The following is a 23,848-nucleotide window of genomic DNA, read 5'->3' on the forward strand; positions in this document are numbered from 1 at the left end:
TAACTCTTTCTAATTCTTGCTTAGTTTTGAAGTCTTTCCCTTCCCAAAGGTCTGACATGTATACTATTCTATGTTCGCCTAATTTTCTTATAGTTTCCTTCTTTATGTTCAAGTCATTCACCCATTTTGAATTTATCTTGGTGTAGGGTGTGAGGTGTTGATCTAAACCTAATCTTTCCCACACTGTCCTCCAATTTTCCCAGCAGTTTTTATGAAATAGTGGATTTTTGTCCCAAAAGCTGGGGTCTTTGGGTTTGTCATATACTGTCTTGCTGAGGTCGCTTGCCCCCAGTCTATTCCACTGATCCTCCTTTCTGTGTCTTAGCCAGTACCAAATTGTTTTGATGACCGCTGCTTTATAATATAGTCTGAGATCTGGGACTGCAAGACCCCCTTCCTTTGTATTTTTTTTTCATTATTTCCCTGGATATCCTTGATCTTTTGTTCTTCCAAATGAACTTTGTTATATTTTTTTCTAAATCAGTAAAAAATTTTTTTGGAAGTTCCATGGGTATGGCACTAAATAGATAAATCAGTTTGGGTAGGATGGTCATTTTTATTATATTGGCTTGTCCTACCCATGAGCAGTTAATGTTCTTCCAATTGTTCAAGTCTAGTTTTAGTTGTGTGGAAAGTGTTTTGTAGTTGTGTTCATATAGATCCTGTGTTTGTCTCGGGAGATAGATTCCTAAGTATTTTATTTTGTCTAAGGTAATTTTGAATGGGATTTCTCTTTCTAGTTCTTGCTGCTGAGCTGTGTTGGAATTATATAGAAATGCTGATGACTTATGTGGGTTTATTTTGTATCCTGCAACTTTGCTAAAGTTGTTGATTATTTCGTTTAGCTTTTTGGTTGAATCTCTAGGATTCTTTAAGTAGACCATCATGTCATCTGCAAAGAGCGATAATTTGGTCTCCTCATTGTCTATTTTAATGCCTTCAGTTTCTTTTTCTTCTCTAATTGCTACTGCTAGCGTTTCTAATACAATGTCAAATAATAGAGGTGATAATGGGCATCCTTGTTTCACTCCTGATCTTATTGGGAATGCATCTTGTTTATCCCCATTGCAGATGATATTAGTTGATGGTTTTAGATATATACTGTTTATTATTTTTAGGAACGACCCTTCTATTCCTATGCTTTCTAGTGTTTTTAGTAGGAATGGGTGTTGTATTTTATCAAAGGCTTTTTCTGCATCTATTGAGATAATCATGTGGTTCTTGTTGGTTTGCTTGTTGATGTGGTCAAATATGTGGATAGTTTTCCTAATATTGAACCAGCCCTGTATCCCTGGTATAAATCCTACTTGATCATGGTGGATGACCCTTCTGATCACTTGCTGGAGTCTTTTTGCTAGTATCCTATTTAAGATTTTTGCATCTATATTCATTAGGGAGATTGGTCTATAATTTTCTTTCTCTGTTTTTGTCCTGCCTGGCTTTGGAATTAGTACCATGTTTGTGTCATAAAAGGAGTTTGGTAGAACTCCCTCTTTGCTTATTATGTCAAATAGTTTGTATAGTATTGGAGTTAGCTGTTCTTTGGACGTTTGATAGAATTCACTGGTGAATCCGTCAGGCCCTGGGGATTTTTTCTTAGGAAGTTCTTTGATGGCCTGTTGGATTTCCTTTTCTGATATGGGATTATTTAAGAAATCTATTTCTTCTTCTGTTAGTCTAGGCAATTTATATTTTTGTAAATATTCATCCATATCACCTAGGTTGTTATATTTATTGCCTTATAGTTGGGGAAAGTAGTTTTTAATGATTGCCTTAATTTCCTCTTCATTTGAGGTGAGATCCCCTTTTCATCCTTGATGCTGTTAATTTGTCTATGATTTCTTCTCTATCTGATTTTGGAGTATCATATTATTTAATTTCCAATTAATTTTTGATTTGGCTCTCCATGTACCCTTACAGATCAGTATTTTTATTGCCTTGTGATCTGAAAAGGCTGCATTTACTATTTCTGCTTTTCTGCATTTGAGTGCCATGTTTCTGTGACCTAGTGTATGATCTATTTTTGTGAATGTGCCATGTGGTGCTGAAAAGAAGGTGTATTCCTTTTTGTCCCTATTTATTTTTCTCCATATGTCTATTAACTCTAATTTTTCTAAGGTTTCGTTCACCTCTTTTACCTCTTGTTTATTTTTTGGTTTGATTTATCTAAATTTGATAGTGGTTGGTTCAAGTCTCCCACTAATATGGTTTTACTGTCTATTTCCTCCTTCAATTCTCCTAGTTTCTCTATTAAAAATTTGGATGCTATACCATTTGGTGCATACATGTTGATTAGTGATATTGCCTCATTGTCTATACTCCCTTTTAACAGAATATATTTACCTTCCCTATCCCTTTTGATCAGGTCTATTTTTGCTTTGGCTTTGTCAGATATCCTGATTGCAACTCCTGCCTTCTTTCTATCAGTTGAGGCCCAAAAGGTCTTACTCCAACCTTTAATTCTAACCTTTTGAGTGTCAACCCGCCTCATATGTGTTTCTTGAAGACAACAAATGGTAGGGTTTTGGGTTCTAATCCAATCTGCTATTTGTCTACACTTTATGGGTGAGTTCATCCCATTCACGTTCAAAGTTATGATTGTCATTTGTGGATTCGCTGGCATTTTGATATCTTCCCCTAGTTCTGACCTTTCTTCTTTAGCTATCTCCTTTTGAACCAGTGATTTACTTTAGGTCAGTCCCCCTAGTCCCCTTCCTTGAGATGCTTCCCTTTCTAGCCCCTCCCTTTTTATGCTCCCTTCCCCTTCCCCCTCTCCTTCCCTCCCTTTTTATACTCCCTCCCCCTCCTTAATTTTCCTTTCTTTCTTGCCCTAATGGATAAGATAGAATTCAGGATCCCACTGGATCTAGATGTTCTTCCCTCTCAGATTTGATTTCACTGAGAGTAAGGTTTAAGTAATTCCACTTCACGCTCTCTTCCTCTCCTTCTCATATGAGAGTTCTTCCCCTCCCCTTCCCATGTGTATCTTTATATGGGAAAGATTATTCTATTAAATCCCCCCCCCCATTTCTTGAAGTAAATCTTAGTATTATCGATGGTTCCCCCCCTCCCTTTTCCTTTCTTTGCCCGCACTTTCCCCAAATCTTCTTAATGCCCCAATCTTTCCCTATGCATGTTTCTTCTAACTACTCTTATGATGCTACAGTTTTTGAGAGTTACACAAAACATTTTCCCCACATATTAATATATATAATTTGATGTAAATGTAGTCCTTATAGAAGAGAGTTTGACTTAAAGAAAAAGATAAGATTTATCTCCTTTTCCCTTTCTTTTATATTTACCTTTTCATGTTTCTCTTGCTTTCTGTGCTTGGATATCAAAATTTTCACTAAGTTCTGGTCTTTTCTTAGCAAATGCTTGGAGGTCTTCTATTTTGTTGAATGCCCATATTTTCCCCTGGAAGTATATAGTCAGTTTTGGTGGGTAGTTGATTCTTGGTTGGAGACCCAGCTCTCTTGCCTTTCTAAATATCGTGTTCCGTGCTTTGAGGTCTCTTAGTGTGTTAGCCACTAAGTCATGTGTGATCCTTATGGGAGCCCCCCTATATCTGAAGCTCCTCTTCTTTTCTTCTTGTAGGATTTTCTCCTTTTCTTGGAAGCTCTTGAATTTGGCAATTACATTCCTAGGGGTTGTCTTTTGGGGATTTAGTATAGAGGGTGTTCTATGAACCCTTTCTATTTCTATTTTGCCCCCTTGCTCCAGAACGTGTGGACAATTTTCTTTTATAATCTCCTGTAGAATAATATCGAGTTTATTGTTTATCTCTGGTTTTTCTGGGAGACCGATAATTCAGAGGTTGTCTCTTCTCCCTCTGTTTTCCAGATCTGTAACCTTCTCAGTGAGATATTTTATGTTTTCTTCTAATTCATTAATTTTTTGGGTTTGCTTTATTGATTCTTGCTGTTTTATGATCTTGCTTTCTTCGAGTTGCTTGATTCTGGTCGTTAGGGACTGGTTTTGCTTTTCAGCTTTGTCTGCCCTTTTATTGGATGCTTCTAGCTCTTTTTCCAATTGAGCAGTCTTATCTGTCAGACTGCTGATCTCTTTCTCCCATTTTTTCTTTCCAGATTTCCATCTTTTGGATAAGTTCCAGTTTGAGATCTTCCAGAGCTTGTTGATAATTTCCATTTTGGGAGGCATGTTCTGATTTTTTTTGGATTTCCTCCTCATTCTCTTCTTTTCCTTGGGTACTTCCACCATAAAAGTTTTCAATAGTCACCTTTTTCCCTTTCTTCCTGGAGGCTTGATTTTGGACCATGTGAGCCATCCCTTTGGTGGTTTTATTCCCCTTTCCTTTTTGGTCTGGGGTCTGGGTGATACGGGCGGGTTTTCTGTGAATTTAGGTTGCCTCAGAGTAGTTTTTCCCAGCCTCCGAGGTTTCTTAGAGAGCTGGGGCCCTGATCACAGCCAAACTGCCCAGGTGTTCAGCTCAGCCCAGATAATCAGCTCGTGGTCTGCTTCTGGTGTTTAGCTCCGCCCAGATGTTTAGCACAACTGCCCCAAGTACAGCTCCACGGACCCCCGTGCTCAGCGCCGGGTTCTCCCATGAAACCGCCCTGAGACGTTTTTTCCTGGCAGTCCCCAGATCCCAATGACCCTGGAGTGCCCCCCACCACCCCCCTCAGACAGAGACGTTCCCCACTCACTCGCTGTCCCAGTGAGCGCTCAGGTAGCTCACTCTGGTTTGGTGGGGGAGGTGGGAGGGGGAAGGGCGGCTCAGTTCACGTTTCTGTGCAAGCTCTTCCTCCTTCTTATTATAGTGTGGAAATGTTCAAACCCCACGTACCTTCGCCTCTGTGGGGTACTGGGGAGTACTGGGGTGTCCTTCTGTTCCTCCAAAGGTGATTTTTATGCTCCTTTGATGTAGTGTATTAAATTCGGTGCCGGGGAGAGGAAGCATGTGGCGTCTAGATTGCAGCCATGATTACCCGGAAGTTTCTCAAATCAATTTTAAAATAACACCTCAAGGGGTCAGCTGGGTGGCTCAGTGGATTGAGAGCCAGGCCTAGAGATGGGAGGTCCTAGGTTCAAATCTGGCCTCAGACACTTCCGAGCTGTGTGACCCTGGGCAAGTCACTTAACCTCCATTGCCTAGCTCTTACCACTCTTCTGCCTTGGATCCAATACACAGTATTGGCTCCAAGATGGAAGGTAAGAGTTTTAAAAAAATAACACCTCAAAATAATTCCATAATGTCAAAATCAACAAAAAGGCATGGTAAAACAATTTTCCCACCAAAGAAAATTTGGAGGGGGTGTGTCAATGGGAATTGTTTACCTTATTGGGATGAGAGTGAAACACATTACTGGGATGAGAGTGAAACACAGGCAGCCTAGGCAAACTGAAAGCAGGCAAGCAGTGAGATCCCATTCCCTGTAACAAGCCAACAGGAGACCATACACCCCACCTCAAGCCAGCAATGATGCCCAAACTACATAAGACAGAGTAGGCCTTGAGGGTGACAAAATCAGCAACAGTGACTTCTGGAGCTCTCAGCCACAGATAGAAGCTGAGACAACTGGTTAGAAAGAGACTTTGCTAGCATTGGGTGCAGGACTTTGTTGCTTTACCCATCTGAGTCATGGACCTGGGTTGCAGTTTCAGCATGAGAAAGAACACTAGCTCATTAGAGTATGTGACTACAAGTAAAAAAGAATCCTGGTCATAGTTCCAGGGTACAAAAGAATACTTCAGATTACTTATAGACCATAGCATGTATTAAGAGAGCAGAGACCATACTTGTCCTTAGATCATACCACTTTGGAAGAGTTGAAAATTTACAGGCCTTCCAAATTAGATCAGAAAATAGCAGCATAGAACTTTAACATGAAGTTGAAAGTTTAAAAATAGGCTGGAAAAATGAGTAATATCTCCCCCTGTCTACACCCCCCCAAAACAAAACAGAAAAACAACCCACCTAAAATGATCATAGCGATATGGTGATATGGGAACTTTAAAAAAACAAAACAGAAGAGGACAACAGTGTGGGCAAAGCATTGAAGAAAGGCATGAATTGGTCTCAGGCCCAAAACAAATTACTAACATGTTAAAAATCAAATAAAAAAAGTAGAAGATGATAGAGATAAGAAGGACTGCTCTGTGCTCACCCAAACCAATCAATAAACAACCACAATAAATGGCTTTAAAATGAATTCTGGAATGGCAGAACCAACAAAAGACAGGATAAAGCAGTGTTCCATCCAAAGAGAACATAGAAAGATGCAGAAAAGACCCATCTCAGTGTTGCCAATGGAAAAAGCAACCTATTGTGGTAGCATCTATGGAAACCAGTAGCAGGAAGAGAGGAATCCTACTTAGTACATCACAGGATGCATGTGGGCAAAAGAGCTGCAGATCTCCTCATAGCAAGCCAACCAGCCTGCCCAGTGAAGCAAATATTGCAGGTCCAAAAGCCATCCAGGTTGTCCCCTTGCACATCTTAGGACCCAGATGTGGCCAGACCACTTGAAGCACCAAAGAAGATTACAACACAAACTCAAGACAGTGTTCACTCCACCATAGGAATAAAGCCAAAATATAACATATAAATAAGGTCATGAAGTATGCTGAGAAAATGAGCAAAAAACAAGAGAGAACCTGACTATGGTGACAGGGAGGATCAAAAAATATATCGGAAGAGGATATTATTGCTGAAATGGTTACCTATGAAGCCTAAAAGGAAAATGTGAATGGTGTCAGTCACAAAAAGAACTCCTGAAGGCACTCTAAAAGGATTTTAAAAATAAAATAAGAAAAATAGGAGCACAATTGGATAAAGAAATGAAAATGCGAGAGAATTATACAAAAAAAGTAACAGCTTAGTAAAAGAGATACAAAAAGTCACTAAAGAAAACAACTCATTAAAATTTAGGAATGGCCAAATGGAAAAGGATATGCAAAAATCCAGTGAAAACAACTCTCTAAAAAACTAGGATTTGTCAAATGGGAAAGGAGTTATAAAAATCCAAAGAAGAAAATTTTTCCTTAAAAAATAGAATTAGCCAAATGGAAAAAGAGCTATAAAAATTCAATAGAGAATATAATTTCTTAAAAATTAGAACTGGGGAAGTGGAAGCTAATGATTCCCTGAGACATCAAGAAATAATAAAATAAAAAGAATGGGGAAAAAAAGAAAATCTAAAATATCTCGGTGGAAAAACAACTGACCTTGGAAATAGATCCAGGAGAAATGATATAAGGATGAAAATCTGTCTGAAAGCCACAATTTTTAAAAAGCACCGGGACACCATATTAACAAGAAATTATCAAGGAAAACTGCCCATATATTCTTGAATAGGGGAAAGTAGAAGTTGAAAGAATCCACCAATCCCCTCCAAAAAGAAACCCCAAATAAGAACTCCTAGGAATATTGTATTCAATTTCCAGAACTCCTAGGCTAAGTAGAAAATAGCACAAGCATTCAGAAAGAAACAAAATATCGTGGAGCCATAGTCAATATTACACAGGACCTCACCGATTCTACATGAAAAGATTAAAGGGCTTGCGATATAATATTCCAGAAGGCAAAGGAGCTAGAATTACAACTAAGAATCATCTATCTACCAAAACTGAGTATATTTCTTCAGGGAAAGTCAATGAAATGAAGGTCTTCCAAGCATTCCTGATGAAAAGACGAGAGCCAAATAGAAAAATTGATATTCAAATATGAGATTTAAGCGAAATCTGAAAAGATAAACAGAAAAGAGAAAACTTAAGGAATTTAGTTATATTACAGTTTACATTCCCAGATGGGAAGATGATACTTATAATTCTTAAGAACATTTTCACTATTAGAGTAGCTAGAAGGAGTATAAATATTTACAGTGCTTAAGAAAAACAAAATTAAGAGGTGAGAAAGAGAAATGGTCAGGGAGAAGAGGGAAGCAGAGAAGAGGGAAAATTACTTCACAGGAGGCATGAAAGAGTTAATAGAGTGAAGGGGAAGATGGGAGGTAGTTAGGAAATATTTAAACCTTATTCTCATTGAAATTGACTCAAAGAGGGAATAACATCTTCACTCAGTTGGGTATAGAAATCTGTCTTTAACACTATAGGAAATAGGACAGTAGGGGGAATAAAAGAAAAGGGATCAACTGATAGAAGGGAGGGCATATTGGGAGAGGCAATAGTCAGAAGCAAAACACTTTGAGGGATAGGGTGAAAGAAGAAAGAGATGGGAAGATAAACAGGGGGGAAATTGAATGGAAAGAAATATTCAGTGATCATAACTGAATGACAATGAGACAAACTCATCCATAAAATGGAAGTGGATAAGCAGGTGAATTCAAAGCCAGAATTCCTAAAATATGTTGTTTACAAGAAACAAACTTTTAAGTGCAGAGAGCCACATACGGAATAAAGGTAAGGGGCTGAAACAGATTCAATTATGCTTCAGCTGAAATTAAAAAAAAAAAAAAGCAGAGGATAGTTATCATGATCTCAGATGAAGCAAAAACAAAAATAGATTTAAATAAAAGAGTTACATAAGGAAATTACATCTTGATTAAAGGTACCATTGATAATGAAGTTATATCAATACTAAACATATATGTACCCCAAAACCTCCTGTGTGTCCTGTGCCCCACTCCTTATGATATAAGCTTCTGTTGAATAGAGGACAAAGAATGAGTTCTAATTGTCTTCAAGAGAAAGTCAGATTTCTCTTAGTTTCAGACTTTGGAACTGTTGTGAAAGTTTAAAGGAGGAGTTCAACAGTATAGAACTAAGGTTAACAGATCAGAGAAAAATAATAGACATTATTTTTAAGGTTTGCAAAGATATGAAGAACAATATGGGAAAAAGTAGTAGAAAGTAGAAGAGATTTTCTCTTCAGAAAGTGACTCTTCATCACATAAGGAACAGGAATTTGTTCACTCTCGCACAGGGAAAAGTATCAAATATTGAGAAACTCAGACCAAATAGACATTGTTGGAATGAAAATGCCTCAGCCTGTGGCAATTGAAATTGATGCATTTTGTCTCACTGTATCTTAATGTCTCTTCTGTCTTCTGATATCTCATTTTCCTTTCTCAAACAAACTCTGGATAAGTCTTTCTTTGCTCAATGCTTCTAATACCTGCCCTCTCATTCTTTTTAAAAAATAATATCTTATTTCCCCAATTATATGTAAAAAATGATTTTTTAACATACATTTAAAAATAATTTAAGTTCTAAATTCTCTCATCTCCCCATCTTCCTAAACATTTTTCCATTTGGCTTCTTTGTTATATGTCTGAGACTTTTTTATTTAGGTTTTTGTAAAGGTTTTCTTTTGATTGTATCCCAGTATGATATTGTAGATAAAGTGTCAGCCTTAAAGCCAGGGATACTAAGTTTAAGACCTAACCTTGAGACAGGTCACTTCATCTCTCTGGGTCTGAGGCAATTCTCTTAAAACTAAAAATTATAGAGGAAATTTCTTCACCCATTTCCAATATGAAAAGAGTTATAGGTACAACTCCTATCTCTAACATATAAATATTTTATCACACAGTTCCTGTTTGTGTCTTGGTAGTTTAATTCCCAAATATTTTATGTATTTATAGTTACTTTAAAATGTTTTTCTTTTTTGAATAATGCGTACATAGAATGCTGCTATTTTTTGTAGATTTATTGTCTTCTGCTATTTTGCTGAAGCTATTCCTCATCTTCATTATTATCCTTTGATTTTCCCCCCCCTTTTTAATGCAAACCATTATATTTTATGCACAGGATAATAATTTTGGTCTTTTTCTTGCCCCTGTTTTATTTCCTTTTCTCTTCCCCCATCTAGTCTTAATTTAATCCACCCCATCTAGTCTTAATTTAGCTATCATTTCTACTCCTGTTTTCAAATAATTGTAAAAAACAAACAAACTATGTATTGCCAAAATAAGTACCCATGGTGTTTTTCAGTTGTAACCTAGGGACTGAAGTAGAGGATTGAAAGGACCAATTCTAATGGCAGGAAGTGGTAATTCTTCTTTATATGTGAAATCTCATTTCATTTGTTCTCGGTGTGTTTCAGAAACCATAATTGAGATGCATTAGGAAAAAAAATATATTTCCCTAAAGTTTGCTCATTAAAATCTTAAATATGGACCTGCATTCCTCTATGGAATACATTTAATAACTACCTGTTTTATCTATTGATATGTATAAAATTGGCATGATATGATTTTCAATATACCTCTACAATTATTTATCATGGTACTTTTGTAGTATATCATCTATTCATTGTTACAGATTTTTTAGAATTTGTTTTCAGTGTTAATAACTACATCATTTTGGAGAAAATAGCTTCATGCTGGGAACTACTGGAGTAGTTGAGTATGTTGCCTTGTCTATATTTTAACTTGTTTGGGAGGAAATAGACAAGGGAATAAAATAGATCAATAACCAGCATTTATACCAAATTCAACTTAAAAATAGTTTGTTCTAATGGAAATGGTTGACATACATTGTCAGTTTCAAAATGAAAAGAATAAAATCTGTAATTATACTGTTAATGTGTCATCTGTGGATTAAGTGAATATGGTTAACGTGTTTATTCAAGCAGCAGATAGTATTACTCTTTGTATGAAAACTCAGAAATACAAGTTAAAGTTGTAAGAGTAAATAAGAAATCTACAGCTAATTGCTGAACCTTTGGTCTATTACTTCAAAAGACTTTTAGATTTCCTTGATTCTTTATCAAGTATAATAATTTGCATTGCCCAAATGATTTTTTTCTTCCTTTTAGCTTTTGGTTCGTGCAGGTGCTAAACTGGATATTCAGGATAAAGATGGAGATACTCCCTTGCATGAAGCTCTGAGACATCATACTTTATCACAACTCCGCCAGCTCCAAGATATGCAGGATGTAGGGAAAGTAGATACAGCTTGGGAACCATCCAAAAACACAGTAAGTATATTATTGATTTAAATTTCCCATATATCATTTGTATAAAGTTTTAGGGTTTATTTCTTTTCTTTTTAAACCTAGTCTTAGTAACTTGTAAGACAAAAGGGCAAGGGTTAGGCAAATGGGATTAAGTGACTTGCCCAGGATCACACAGTTAGGAAATATTTGAGGTCAAATTTTAACCCATGTTCTCCTATCTCCAGGCTTGGCTCTGTAAGCCACATTTGTGCCCCTTATATAAAATTTTGAAGGCACATTTGTTACCAATTATTTTGTGTCTCTTAATTTTTTCTAACATTCAGATTATTTTAGAAGACTGTCAAATTTCACAACTAGTCTATGGCATTCTAATATTAAAATAGTTAATTAGCAAAGTAGATTTTTGCCCATGCTAATATTGTGTCTCCTTTTGATGGTTTTTATGTAACTTGATGGTTGGCAGCCTCATCCTGGAAAGAATACTGACTTCGAAGTCAGAGGATTTAAGTTCAGAGCTTCATTCTCCCAGCCCACACTTTGGTTGGGCACACTACTTAACTTCCTATATTTCAGTTTCCTCATGTGTAAAATCATTTCTGGGATTTCTTCCAGCTCCATTGTATGATAGTATGATTTTTTTGAACCTTCTATACATTTATCAAGCTTATATTTCTCCTTGAATACCCAAACCTGGGATTGGTGTTTTTAAGGCACCCTTAAAATTGTAAAGGTTTTGTTATTGCTATATCTGGGGGGAGAATTATTATTAATTCCATTTTCATTATGTACATGGTAAGACTTTGAGTGGCAGTCTTTGTTGTGACCTTGCCTCTTAAAAAGTTTTTGTTGGCCTAAAGCTGTTGATTTCAAGACTATTTTCTCTTCTTTGGTTGTTTGCTAGCAAAATATGTGTGCTGTATACATTTGAAGCTGTGATTCATCCTAAGTAATTCTATTTTTCTACCTGTTTGCACACTTTTAACACATGAGAACAGTGTGATATTAGGTTGAGAGAGGCATGGTTTCCAGGACCAAAACAGCTGAAGACCATATTATATAAGCATTGGTCGAAGGAGTTGAGGGAAAAAAAGGAGAAGACTTGCAGGATCAGAGCAGTATCTGACACATATTAGGATCCTGGTGGAAAACTTGCTGGATTGGAATCTACTAGTCTGAGTTCTATACTGATTGTGCCCCTTATGGGTCAAGTCACATGACTTCTATGATTTGTTTCTTTATTCAAACATAAAATAAGGGGGTTGATTCTTTCCCAATTGAAAATTTATGACAGAATGATTATATAATCCATTTAAGTATTCTGGATCTGACACTTGAAAGAAGAATTAGATTTTGTCTTTCTGATCTTTAGAGAGCAAATCAGAAGCAGAGTGGAGATGTAAAAAGGAAGACATATGGGCTTAATTATAGAAAAAACAACCTAATATTTAGAGCTATCCAAAAGTGAAATGGATCATCATGGAAGAGTATGGATTTCCTTCTTTGAGATCTTTAAGAAAAGATTGGAAGACACCATGTGGATTGGATGATTAAATGGCCTTAGAAAGTCCCTTCTGACTCCAAGATTCAATAATTTCATGTTTTGATGAACATTTCAATACTAGTCATATCATACTTGACAGCATTCCTAGACATCACTAGTCATCCTATATTGCTGTTTAATATGCTTTTGTTTTCATAATCTCTGCTAAAATTATAGTTTAATGCCTTGGCATGTGATGGAAGAAACTCCTTGTCTCATACGTTGTTAGAGCTTAAGTTTTTGCTATGTGTACTTGCCTATAGAGGGTCATAGCTGAGTTTAAAGAGGCTGGTCACCAGTAGTCATCAGATTGGCTACTGGGCACTTTTTGTAAAGTTATACTAGTGTACTTTGTGTACTTTTTCTTCTTTAGAAGAAAAGAGGAAACCTGACAAATATTTTGAAGACTCAACCATAGATTTAGATGGTGTGCATGCCAATTAAATCATGAATCTTTGAGGTACTGATGTATTCATGGGGAAATTGATGATATTGTTTAAGAAACAAAAAGAATATGAGATATTAGTGATATGTTTAGGATCCCCCAGCGCAACTCACTTAAAAAGTCTTGAGTTTGCTTTAGAATTTGACATCATGTTAATGCCACAGTGCCATCCTTCTAAACTCCACAACTTTCATGATTCTGCTTTTGTATTTTCTTTTTTAAAAAAACTTATCTTCTCTCTTAGAATTGATATTAAGTGTGAGGTATTAAGAGTGGTAAGAGCTAAACATTTGGAGTTTAAGTGACTTGCCCAGGGTCACATAGCTAGGAGGTAGCTGCAGCCAGATTTGAACCCAAGAACTCCTATTTCCAAGCTGAGCCATCTAGCTGCCCCTGTTTTTTGTATTTCAGTTATTTGAGAATTCATAGATAGTTAAATGGATTGATTATACGGTTATATAATGACTGTGTCCTGAAGCTCCCCTGCTATCAAAAGAAAGCCTACTTGGATATTTAGCAAAAGTGATACCAGTACAATTTTTATTCCTCTTGGTGTATATAATGTGATCTGCTCTCTTTGTTAATGCAAGTCATTAGGAACCCTTGATATATACTCCATGGTGGTTACCAGGGCAGTATTATCTTTGGCTTTACATAGTACAAAATTCCAGCAGATATCACTTATTTGGTGAATCAGAACCAAAATTTTCTACTATGAATTGGGATTGGGAGTTAGATTAATGGATCCTGTAAGTCATCCACAATACTTAGATTGTAGTATTTGCTAATGTTACTCCACAGCTCTACTTTTTCAAATTAGATTGCTCTAGTTATTCTGTTTCTAGATTTTCTGCACCATCTGCCATGCATTTATTAAAGCCACAGTTGTCTTGTTGCCCTTTCATATTTTCATGGAATTTCACTGATGATGAGTACTACTTTGCCATATAGGAAAAGTGTAAAATAGATCATTTTTCCTTCAGAATTCTTATTTTGCTTTCTTTTCTGAGCAGTATAAGGCTATCTTAAGGTTTATTTTTTATTTTGGATTTTTAAAATATTAATGTTTAATGTAAACATGTTATCTTTAGGTTTTTAATTGGTCCATATTTTCATCTAAACAGTAATGCAGAATCCTTCTATTAAGGCTTCAGGAGTATTTATGTTTATACCTTTAATAAAATGGGATCAGAATGTTGATTTTGCAAGAATATTAACATATTTGTTTCAGCATGAAATTTAAAAGAATCTTTTTTTCCCTTAAGCAGTGAAATTTTCATTTCCTCACATTAGTAAAATGAAAATGATGATTGGAAATATTGAATTTCAGTAAATAAATGTGTACTTCATTTTGTCAGGTTTTTCTAATTGTTGTTAAAATCTTTTATTCATGAGCTTTTCCCTCTTGAGAAGTGATAGGATGAAAATAATTTATTTTAAATAGTTGGAAAGAAACAATTGAGAGATCAGGCTACTCTACTGGTCATAATAGTAATACTAAATGGTTTTGTCAAAGATTTTAACTGAAATAATACTATTAGATTTTAAAAATTTTCAATTTTTCATTTACAAGTTAGATTCTATTGTATTAAGCCCTTGTAGACAATATAAAACTTAAATATATAAAAATAATGACTATTTCTTTTTGTTTTTGAGAAATATCAATTACTTTGCTCTTTGCCTCCCTGCATTTAACTTGTTCATTTGAACCTGTTATTTTCCCATAGCTTTCCAGGAAACATTTGGATTATACCTTGTTCTATTTTATCTCAGAGCTTATATGTTCTGTTTATAATGTATTTATTTGCCCTAGGGCAGGTAAATTTTAATACTTCTTATAAAGAAAGCTCTACAAGTCTTTAATAAATGCTAACCAACTGATACTGACAGATGAAACATAATAAATATAATAGATAATAAGTAAAGAGCATACCATTTTTGCATGTTTATTTTCTTATTGTGACTTATACAGAGAGTGTAACTGAGTAGCACATTTTCTTGACTAGTAAAAATAATTTTAAATATTTAGAATGAGAAAGCATTTATAACTGCTTTAAATTTCCCATCTTTTTATTCACTTACAAAAATGAATAATATGGAAATATGTTTTGTGGGTATATATATATTTTCATATATATATAACCTAGATTGAATTGTCAGCTCCAAGAGGAAAGAAGAGAGGGTGACAACATGAATCCTATAATTTAGGAAAACATGGAAAACATTCTTATTAAAATAAAATTACTAAATAATAATAAATAAATTTCTCATCTTTTTGTGTTAAGATGTGAAACCATATTCTTATGGGACTGATTTTATATTCTTTCAGTTAATAATGGGACTTGGTACACAAGGAGCAGAGAAGAAGAGTGCAGCATCTATTGCCTGCTTCTTAGCAGCCAATGGAGCTGATCTTAGCATTCGAAATAAGAAGGGCCAGTCTCCACTTGATCTGTGTCCTGATCCTAGCCTCTGCAAAGCACTAGCCAAGTGTCACAAAGAAAAAGTCAGGTATGATTAAATCTTAATCTATAGAATTTGATATAATTAATCAGAATGTGGTCTCTAGAATTACATAAGAAGTATAAAAACCTCATTTTATTACCTAGTTTTAAAATAAGTCATTGGACTTCTTGTGAATGAAGTAAGAGATAAAGCAAATGCTATATTGTTTACTGAAGTTTTTAAATTTAAATTTAAAATTAATGCATTTAGGAGGAATTTTAGGAGTCTGCCAACTTATTTCTGCCCTTTCTTAGAAAGATTAGCTTAATGTGTTTAATGCATTTAACTGTTTATATTAGTATCAGATGTCCACATCAGTAGGAATTATCTTCATCACTGAGTAGAACCCAAACTTAAACTTATTATATAGCTTCAATCTTTCATCTGCTAGTTGGATCCCAATAAATATTGAAGATATCTATATCCTGTCTGTATCTCCAACCTTTCCTTCATCAGTTTATATGAGACTCCCTCACTAGTTAAGCTTGTTCAGGTATTTTCTATCCTAAGAAACATTGCCCTTTTCCTTAACTACCACCCCATTTTGATTTTGTTTTTAAAATGTTAGTTCCCACTTAAAGGTTACCATACTCTTAATAACTACAACTGCTCTCATAACTTTATTAGATACTCAGTGTCAGCCATCACTATCAATCCTTGTTCACTGTAGCTCTTTATTCAGAAGGCATCAAATTTATAGTTGGTATCTGCCCCCATCTATTTTCTTTATGTTGAAAAAAAAGATTATGGACCATTTCATTACCCATTTTCTTTTTTGAGGTGTTGCTGACATCACTAGCTCTGTTTTCCCCAAGCCTCCTCTCTCCAACAAAGAAAAATATAATCTGATACAAATAAATGTAGTCAGGTAAAACAAATATACACATTTGTCATGTCCAGAAATTGATTTCCTGTTGCTCCTTGACTATCACCCCTCTTATCAGGAGAAGGTGGGTAGCATGTGTCATCAGTCTTCTGGAGGTTTGTTATTGCATTTTTCAGAGTTCATAAGTCTTTCAAAGTTCTTTTTCTTTACAGTGTTACTATATGAATTGTTCTTCTGGTTCTGCTAAATTTCTATTGGTTCATACAAGTCTTCTGAGGCTTCTCTAGAATCATCTCATTCATCATTTCTTATGGAGTAATAGTATTCCATTATATGAATATATCATTGTTTAGTTTTCGTTCACTACTACAGCAGAAAGAACTACTATAAATATTTTTGTACATATATGTAATTAGTATATCCATTTGAATAGAGTCCAAGGCAGGTCTAATTTTTTTTACTGTGTGTGTATTAATGGGTTTATGTCCCTTGCTTTCATGCATATTTATATCCTGTTAATTGTTAAAATTGTATATTCTCCTTTATAGCTATAATTCCCCACTATGTTCTAAAGTTATACAATAGCCATCATTTAATAGATGTTATTGTCTAGCTTCACTCTATATAAAGAAATATGGGGGTTAGATTTTTAGGTATCTGTGCTCCCTCTACTGGCTCTATAAAAATATCTATAAGGATATTAATGAAGATAGTTTTAAAAAATAAATTTTACTGTTGCCTTTGGTTTTTATAATATCACTGCCATTTCATGCTATGATTCTTCCCTCTGCCCGTTTCAAATTATAGTGACTTGGTCTGACCCTATATGCAACAAGTTGCTATTTTACTCTCCTACCTTTCTACTGAGAAAAGGGTGGCTATATTTTGTTATCTGTTCTATTATATAATTAAAGCTTTTTCTAGTTTTCAGAGGGTTTGACTTCCCCTTTAACAATTTTTTTCATATATGCTTAGTTTAGTGAAGAATGTTTTTTTGATGCTTTTGATCTCTTTGACTAGAAATGAGTAACCATGAGACTATTTAAATAGTCTTTTTCAGTGTGACTTGTTTTATTTATTTTTTTAAAGAATTTTTTCCAATTGGTAGTTTTGGTTTTAAGGAAATTATTCCATAGTAAGAAATGGAAAAAATATAGTATATGAGGACTCAAAATGTTAAATATTTCATTTCCCCCCCTTTTGTATCTAAAGTTATATACTACTTCTAGATGGTTCTTAATATTTTATTTTAATGGATAGATATATTAGTTGAAATTTTATTAGCAGCTATTCAAAGAATTATAAACTGATTATGAACTAAGCATGAATGAGTATATTTTATCTTTAGTGGTCAAGTGGGTTCACGGAGTCCTTCCATGATCAGTAACGATTCAGAAACTTTAGAAGAATGTATGGTATGTTCAGATATGAAGAGAGATACTCTTTTTGGCCCATGTGGACATATTGCTACATGTTCTCTGTGTTCTCCACGTGTCAAGAAATGCCTCATCTGTAAAGAACAAGTTCAGTCTAGAACAAAGGTAACTTTTGTATTTTCCTTTTTTCTTTATACTTTTGTAGCTTTAATTTAAGGCAGTTTTACAGAGAAATGATATTGTTTATTGCCATGGTATCTGCCAGTTATTCCTTGATGGAACAGAGAGGCATGGAATACATACAAATGTATATACTCTATTCCTATTTCATATAGGGGTTTGTTTAGATTATGTATTTGACAGAGAAATTCTACTGTTAACTGAAAAAGACTTGCTCATGGTTTTACTTTAAGTATGACTCTTTGACTAGTCTTTGTTTTATTATTAAAAGTCAAGGTAACAAATATTTGTTAAATACCTACTATGTGCCAGAAGAGAGTAAAAAGAGACCGTGTTCTCAAGTTTTCAGTCTAATGAGAGAAACAATATGAAAACAACTATGTACAAACAAGATATATACAAGATTAGTTGGCAATAATTAATAGGGCAAAGGTACTATCATTAAGGGATATTCGCCTCCTGTAAAAGATGGGATGCTAGGGAGGACTTGTGAGATGCCAGGGAATTTGGATGAGGGGGAAGAAAATCTAGGCATGTGGAAGAACCAATTAAAATATTTCAAGTTGGGAGATAGAGTTTCTTCTGTGAGGAGCATCAAAGGAAGTCTGACATTTAGTTTAAAATGTCTAATAGGCAGTTGGAGATATGAATTTGTAGGTTAGGAAAGAGTTAGGTCTGGATATGTGGATTTAGCAATCATTGGCCTAGAGATGGTAATTAAATCTGATCTGAGGAAGAGGACATCCATGGTTATGACCTGAATGAAGATCTGGCAAAGGAAACTGAGGAGTGGGTCAACCAGGTAGGAGGAGAACCAAGAGAAGGTCACAGAAAAAGTGTCACAAAAACCTAGAGAGAAGAGAGTATCAAAGAGAAAAGGGAAAAAGTATTGTCAAGAAAATCTAAATAGAATAATACACGAAGGAGAAAGCGCTTAACAGTGTCACAGGCTGCAGAAAGATCAAGAAAGATGAGGATAAAGAAGAGGCTACTTACTGGATTTGGCCATTAAGATCACTAGTAAATTTTCAGGTTCTCAAAAATTACTTTGTGCCATGCATTGCACTAATTACTGGGGTTATAAACAAAACAGAAATTGCTTTCATATGGAGCATATTTTTAATAGTAGCAGCATCAGGTATACCAAGTAAATATAAAATAAATATGAAGCAATTTCAGGGGTAGAAAGAACTTTTACAATTGGAGGAATCAAGAAAGGCCTTTTATGGGGATGGGAATTTGAGGTGAATGTTGACAAGTGTGAGGACTTCAAAAAGTTAGAGATGAGAGGGGAGGAAATTACAAGCATCAAGGACAGCCAATGCCAATGCATGAAAGGAAAATGGAATAAGAAACACTTTATGGAAAGGGATATAAGGTCAGTTCAGCTTGTAACATAGAGTACATGAGGGGGCATAATTCTCAGTCACTCTGGAAAGGTAAGTTGGAGCCAAATTGTGAAGGACTATCAGTGCCAAATAGAGATGTTTGTATTTTTCTTGGAGGCTATAGGGAACCATGGGAGCTTGTTAACCAGTGGAATGAAGAGGTTGAAACTGCTTTATTTGTTGTTCAGTTATTTTCAGTTGGGTCATGACCTCATTTGGGAATGGTTTGCCATTTCCTTCTCCAGCTCATTTTAAAGATGAGGAAACTGAGACAAAACAGATTTAAGTAACTTGCCTAAGGTTACAGAGCTAGTCAGTGCCTGAGGTCATATTTGAACTCAGGAAGATGAGTCTTCCTGACTCTATGCCCTGAACTCTACCTACTGTGCCATCACCATGCTGCCCATGCTTTATTTAGGAATGCCAATTTGGTGGTTATGTAGAGGATGAATTGGATAGGGGAAGGACTGGAAGAAAGAAGACCTATTAGGGGATATTATAATAGTCCTGGGAGAGTTGTTGAGGGTTTAAACCAGAGTGGTGGCTATGTGAGTGGAGAATATGGGGTGGATTGAGAAAGTTGTAGATGTAGAACCAACCCCCTCCCCCCCCCAAAAAAAAACAAATAAATAAACTAAAGTCAAACTTTGAGAGACAGATAGGTTTGGTAGACATTTGCATAGGATAATAGTTGAACTTATGGCAACTGATAAATTCACCTAAAGAAAGTATAGAAAGAAGGAAGTCTAGAATAAAGTCCTGGAAGTCACCCACACTTAAGGGAGCAGAACATGGATGATGATCCTGCAAAGAAAACTGCAAAGGATGACTTAGACAGGGAGGAGGAGAGCTAGGAGAGAGAAATATTATAAAAACCAGGTTGAAGAGAGACTATTCAGGAGATAATGATCACTAAGTTTCAGAGTACTCAGTAATAGTAAAGATGACAATTATTCCCCCTTATAGTGTTTCAATTTTTGCATGGCACTTTACTTAATTCTCATTTGATTTTCCCAACAATCCTGGCAAGAGGTACCATTTTATAACTGAAGAAACTGAAATTTAATTGATTTGGCAAAGATACAACTAGTTAAAATCTGAGGTGGGTCTTTGGACTGTGGTTGCAGAGTTTAGGCAGCAACACTTGGTAGGGATTTTTCCTATAGGCTGAGTCAAGGAAAAACAACCCAATAAAATGTACTTATTTAGACAACCTGGGATTGAATTTAGCTGTTAGGAAAGAAAAGTGCTCTGTTGAATTATGTTTCTGTGCCTTTGTAATGAGTTTTATTTTTCCTTTTGTTTCCTAAAAATTTTCCCTTAGGAAAATAACCTTTTTTTTCTTTTTTGGAGAGGGAAGAAATAAAGTGAGAAGAACAATTGGGTGGGGGTACAATCTAAATCTAGAATTGGGGGGTGGTAATATCAGCAACACAAATGATTGGGTCTAAGGCATGGAGAAGTGATGAATCACACCCTATTTTTGGACTCTGAGAGCTTCTTCATTTGTAGATTTTAAAATCTCAATCCTACCTGGAATTTTTGGTTTTAGGAGAAATAGATTTCGGTAGAAATAAATGTTAGATCATTATTTTGAATATGGCTTAGGTTAAGTGGGCCTGATGTGAGCCTCCAGAGGGCAGGTGTTCTCATATAGGTCTATCCCCAACATCCAGCATGTCTCTAGCACATAGGAGATGCTGCTTGAGAACATGCTTAATTGCTTGACTGATATGTTGACTGGATGTCTGCCCTAATACCATGGCCTCCTCCTGCAGATTGAAGAATGTGTGGTGTGCTCTGACAAGAAAGCTGCTGTTCTTTTTCAGCCCTGTGGCCACATGTGTGCTTGTGAGAGTAAGTATTCCTAGGCCATGCTTCACTTACATTGCAACATGTGTAAGCAAAAAATAAAAAAAGAAGTCTATCTCCTTTTGTGTCCCCAGATATTGCCTTATTAAGAAACCATAATCCCTGGGCATTTGGAGGGTACTTCATTTTGTTGCATTCACTTCTTTTCTATTTGATACCAGTTTTTCCTGCAGTCTTGTTAGTTTCCTATATCCCCTCAGTGCTCTGAATAGAACTTATGTTTTCCTTACTCTGTATTGCCCTTGTACATTATCAGCTGGAGATGTCTATATAAGTGATCCTTTATCACTTAACAGAGTTTGGTTTCAAAAACATATGAAAACAAACTGCATTTAAAACGTACTTTGATTCTGTTATTTAACAATTAATGTTTTTATTTTCTACACCAAATTAATTTCCTTATCAACTATTTTTTCAAAACTCTCCCCTTACTCTTGCCTCAATCTCACTTGTAACAAAGAAAAGCATATCTAACTGATATAACTGTGTATCATTTGGTCTGTGTTGTCAACTGATCTCAAAATTCTGTATTGGTCATCACATTTATTATGAGTTTAGTTGCTTTTTTGTGATACTTTTATTGACAGTATAATATTTGTGTGTAGTTTTTTTAAAAAGAAAAATTTTAAATGTATATCCATATTTTGTATGCATATATAGAAATACACATAAGCTTTAATAAGGTAATAAACATCCTATTTCTGTTTTTCTTTTTGAATTTTTCCCTTCTATTATTTATATAAGCAGGATGCATATTGTTTTACTTTTGTTTTCTTCACTCTACATCACTTCAACAAGTCCTCTTGCATTTCTTTATAGAAGAGAATGGTGCAACACAATGCAGAAATTTTGGCGTATAGCATTTTGCATCAGAAAAGAATTTTAGAGAAACTACAGTGGGTTTACAAGTAACTAGTCATCAGGCCAAAGCAGTTCAGTATAAGAGTTGGGCAGTTCTAGGAGCATTCTGGTATTAATTTGAATTTTGAAAGGAGATCTCCCTTTTCTTTCCTTACTACATCAAACTCTTGAAATTGACATCATGTTATTTATTTTTAGGAAATTTTTTTTGCCAAAATAAGGAGTATAATTAATCCTTAAATTATTAACCCTGATTCAGATGTCCTAAAATACAAGAAGAGTTTGATTTTTGTTCTGAGGTTCACAGCATGTTTAATTGATACAGTTGTTACCTTCCTGGTAGCACATCAGGTTAGTTTAGTGGGGATTACCTTAAGAGTTATTCAGGTTGAATAGACGATCAGTCAGCTGAAGAAGAAAGGTGAACTGTGACTCTTGTTTAAATAATGTATATGCCCCTGTTTTTCTAGATTGTGCTAACCTGATGAAGAAGTGTGTGCAATGTCGGGCAGTAGTTGAACGGAGAGTACCTTTCATAATGTGTTGTGGAGGAAAAGGTTCAGAAGATGCCACTGATGACATTGGTAGGTTAATTTTCTTAAATTTGTTTTTCTTCCATTTGGACCCATTTCAATTAATTCCATTAAATAAGCATTAATTAAGTTCCTACTTCTCAGGATAAAACACAAAAATGAAAGTTCTTGTCTTCTAGGAGGTTACATTCTATTCTCCTTATCTCTTGTCTAGTTCTTTTCTCATATGTAAAAAATGATTGTTGGTTTATTGTTATAAATTAGTAGTTAGAGGAAAAAAGTTAATACCACTTGTATGGTGATTATAAAACTTAAAACATTCAAACAGTTTCCTTCTAAATGAAAAAGAAAAAGAATGATTTTAAAGATTATACTTATATCATTTTCCCTGCATACTAGGAATATGGTTCAGAAAATGATGCCATTTGACATAAATGGATAATATGTATAATAACCCCCCCCCCATATGCCTTGTGTATAAAGGAGTTGCATACTTTGTTTTGTATTTGGGACTGATATAAACTGGTAGATATAATAATTTCTTATCTTATGGTAGAGGGAAACATTAGTGCAGATAGTACGGAACTGTGGATATTTTTTAAGGACTGTTTTCTTCATTTCAAATACAACTGTAAATGTCTTCAAGTAGAGAGAGAATATGGCAATATGTGGTTAGTAATGAAACCAAAAACTTTTCTTTTTTCTATTTGACACAAGACCTTCTTATCCTTTCATTTTTTTCTTTTCATTTTGCATCATTATTAGCAAGAGTAAGATTCTTAAAAGTCTTATCTCCCTCACTGAACAAATGCATTTTTTACATAAAAGGAAATTAGAAAAATGTCTATTCCTTTTAAACCAGAGACTCCATTATACTTAAGGAAGCCATCGACAAGAAAAAAGTCCCCACATACACCAGAATATTTATAGCAGCTCTTTTTGTGATAGCTCAGAATTGCAGATAAAGTTGGAAGCCCATCATTTGGAGAATGGCTGAAAAAATTACAGTACATGAATATAATAGAATATCCCTGTGCTATAAGAAATGATTAATGCAATGATTATAGAGAAGCATAGACAGAACTCTATAAACTGACACAGAGAGGAGTAAGAAGGACCAGGAAAACAATATGCACAGTGAAAACAATGGAAATGGAAATAACAATAACATGCCCCCAAGAAAGTAAGTGTAATAGAATAAAGATTAGACATTACTAGAATGAAGAGATATGAGAGGACACTTCCAATCTACTCCTTCAGGGAAGTCAAGTCCAGGGTATTACATATTGTACGTGTTTTCAAACTTTTTCAATGTAATGATCAATTGTGTTGGTTTTCCCTCTTAAAAATATGATTTTTTATATAGGATGGCTTTCTTCTAGAGGGTAGGAGGAGAAACACTTGACACAACTATGATTTCAAAAATAGAAGATATCAATG

At 35.0% G+C, this 23,848-nt stretch overlaps 1 protein-coding gene across 1 annotated transcript in view; it reads left to right on the plus strand.

Annotated features, from left to right (window-relative positions):
* Positions 1–23,848, plus strand: part of MIB1 (MIB E3 ubiquitin protein ligase 1) — a 169,010-nt gene that overhangs the window by 134,944 nt on the left and 10,218 nt on the right. Inside the window, exons 15-19 of the mRNA XM_001363175.4 lie at positions 10,742–10,903; positions 15,197–15,378; positions 17,547–17,739; positions 20,921–20,999; positions 22,346–22,459. Coding sequence (XP_001363212.1) covers positions 10,742–10,903; positions 15,197–15,378; positions 17,547–17,739; positions 20,921–20,999; positions 22,346–22,459 — 730 coding nt within the window. The remainder of the gene's footprint in view (positions 1–10,741; positions 10,904–15,196; positions 15,379–17,546; positions 17,740–20,920; positions 21,000–22,345; positions 22,460–23,848) is intronic.

The sequence above is a fragment of the Monodelphis domestica genome, chromosome 3 (assembly GCF_027887165.1).
Source record: "Monodelphis domestica isolate mMonDom1 chromosome 3, mMonDom1.pri, whole genome shotgun sequence".
Classification (NCBI taxonomy): domain Eukaryota; kingdom Metazoa; phylum Chordata; class Mammalia; order Didelphimorphia; family Didelphidae; genus Monodelphis; species Monodelphis domestica.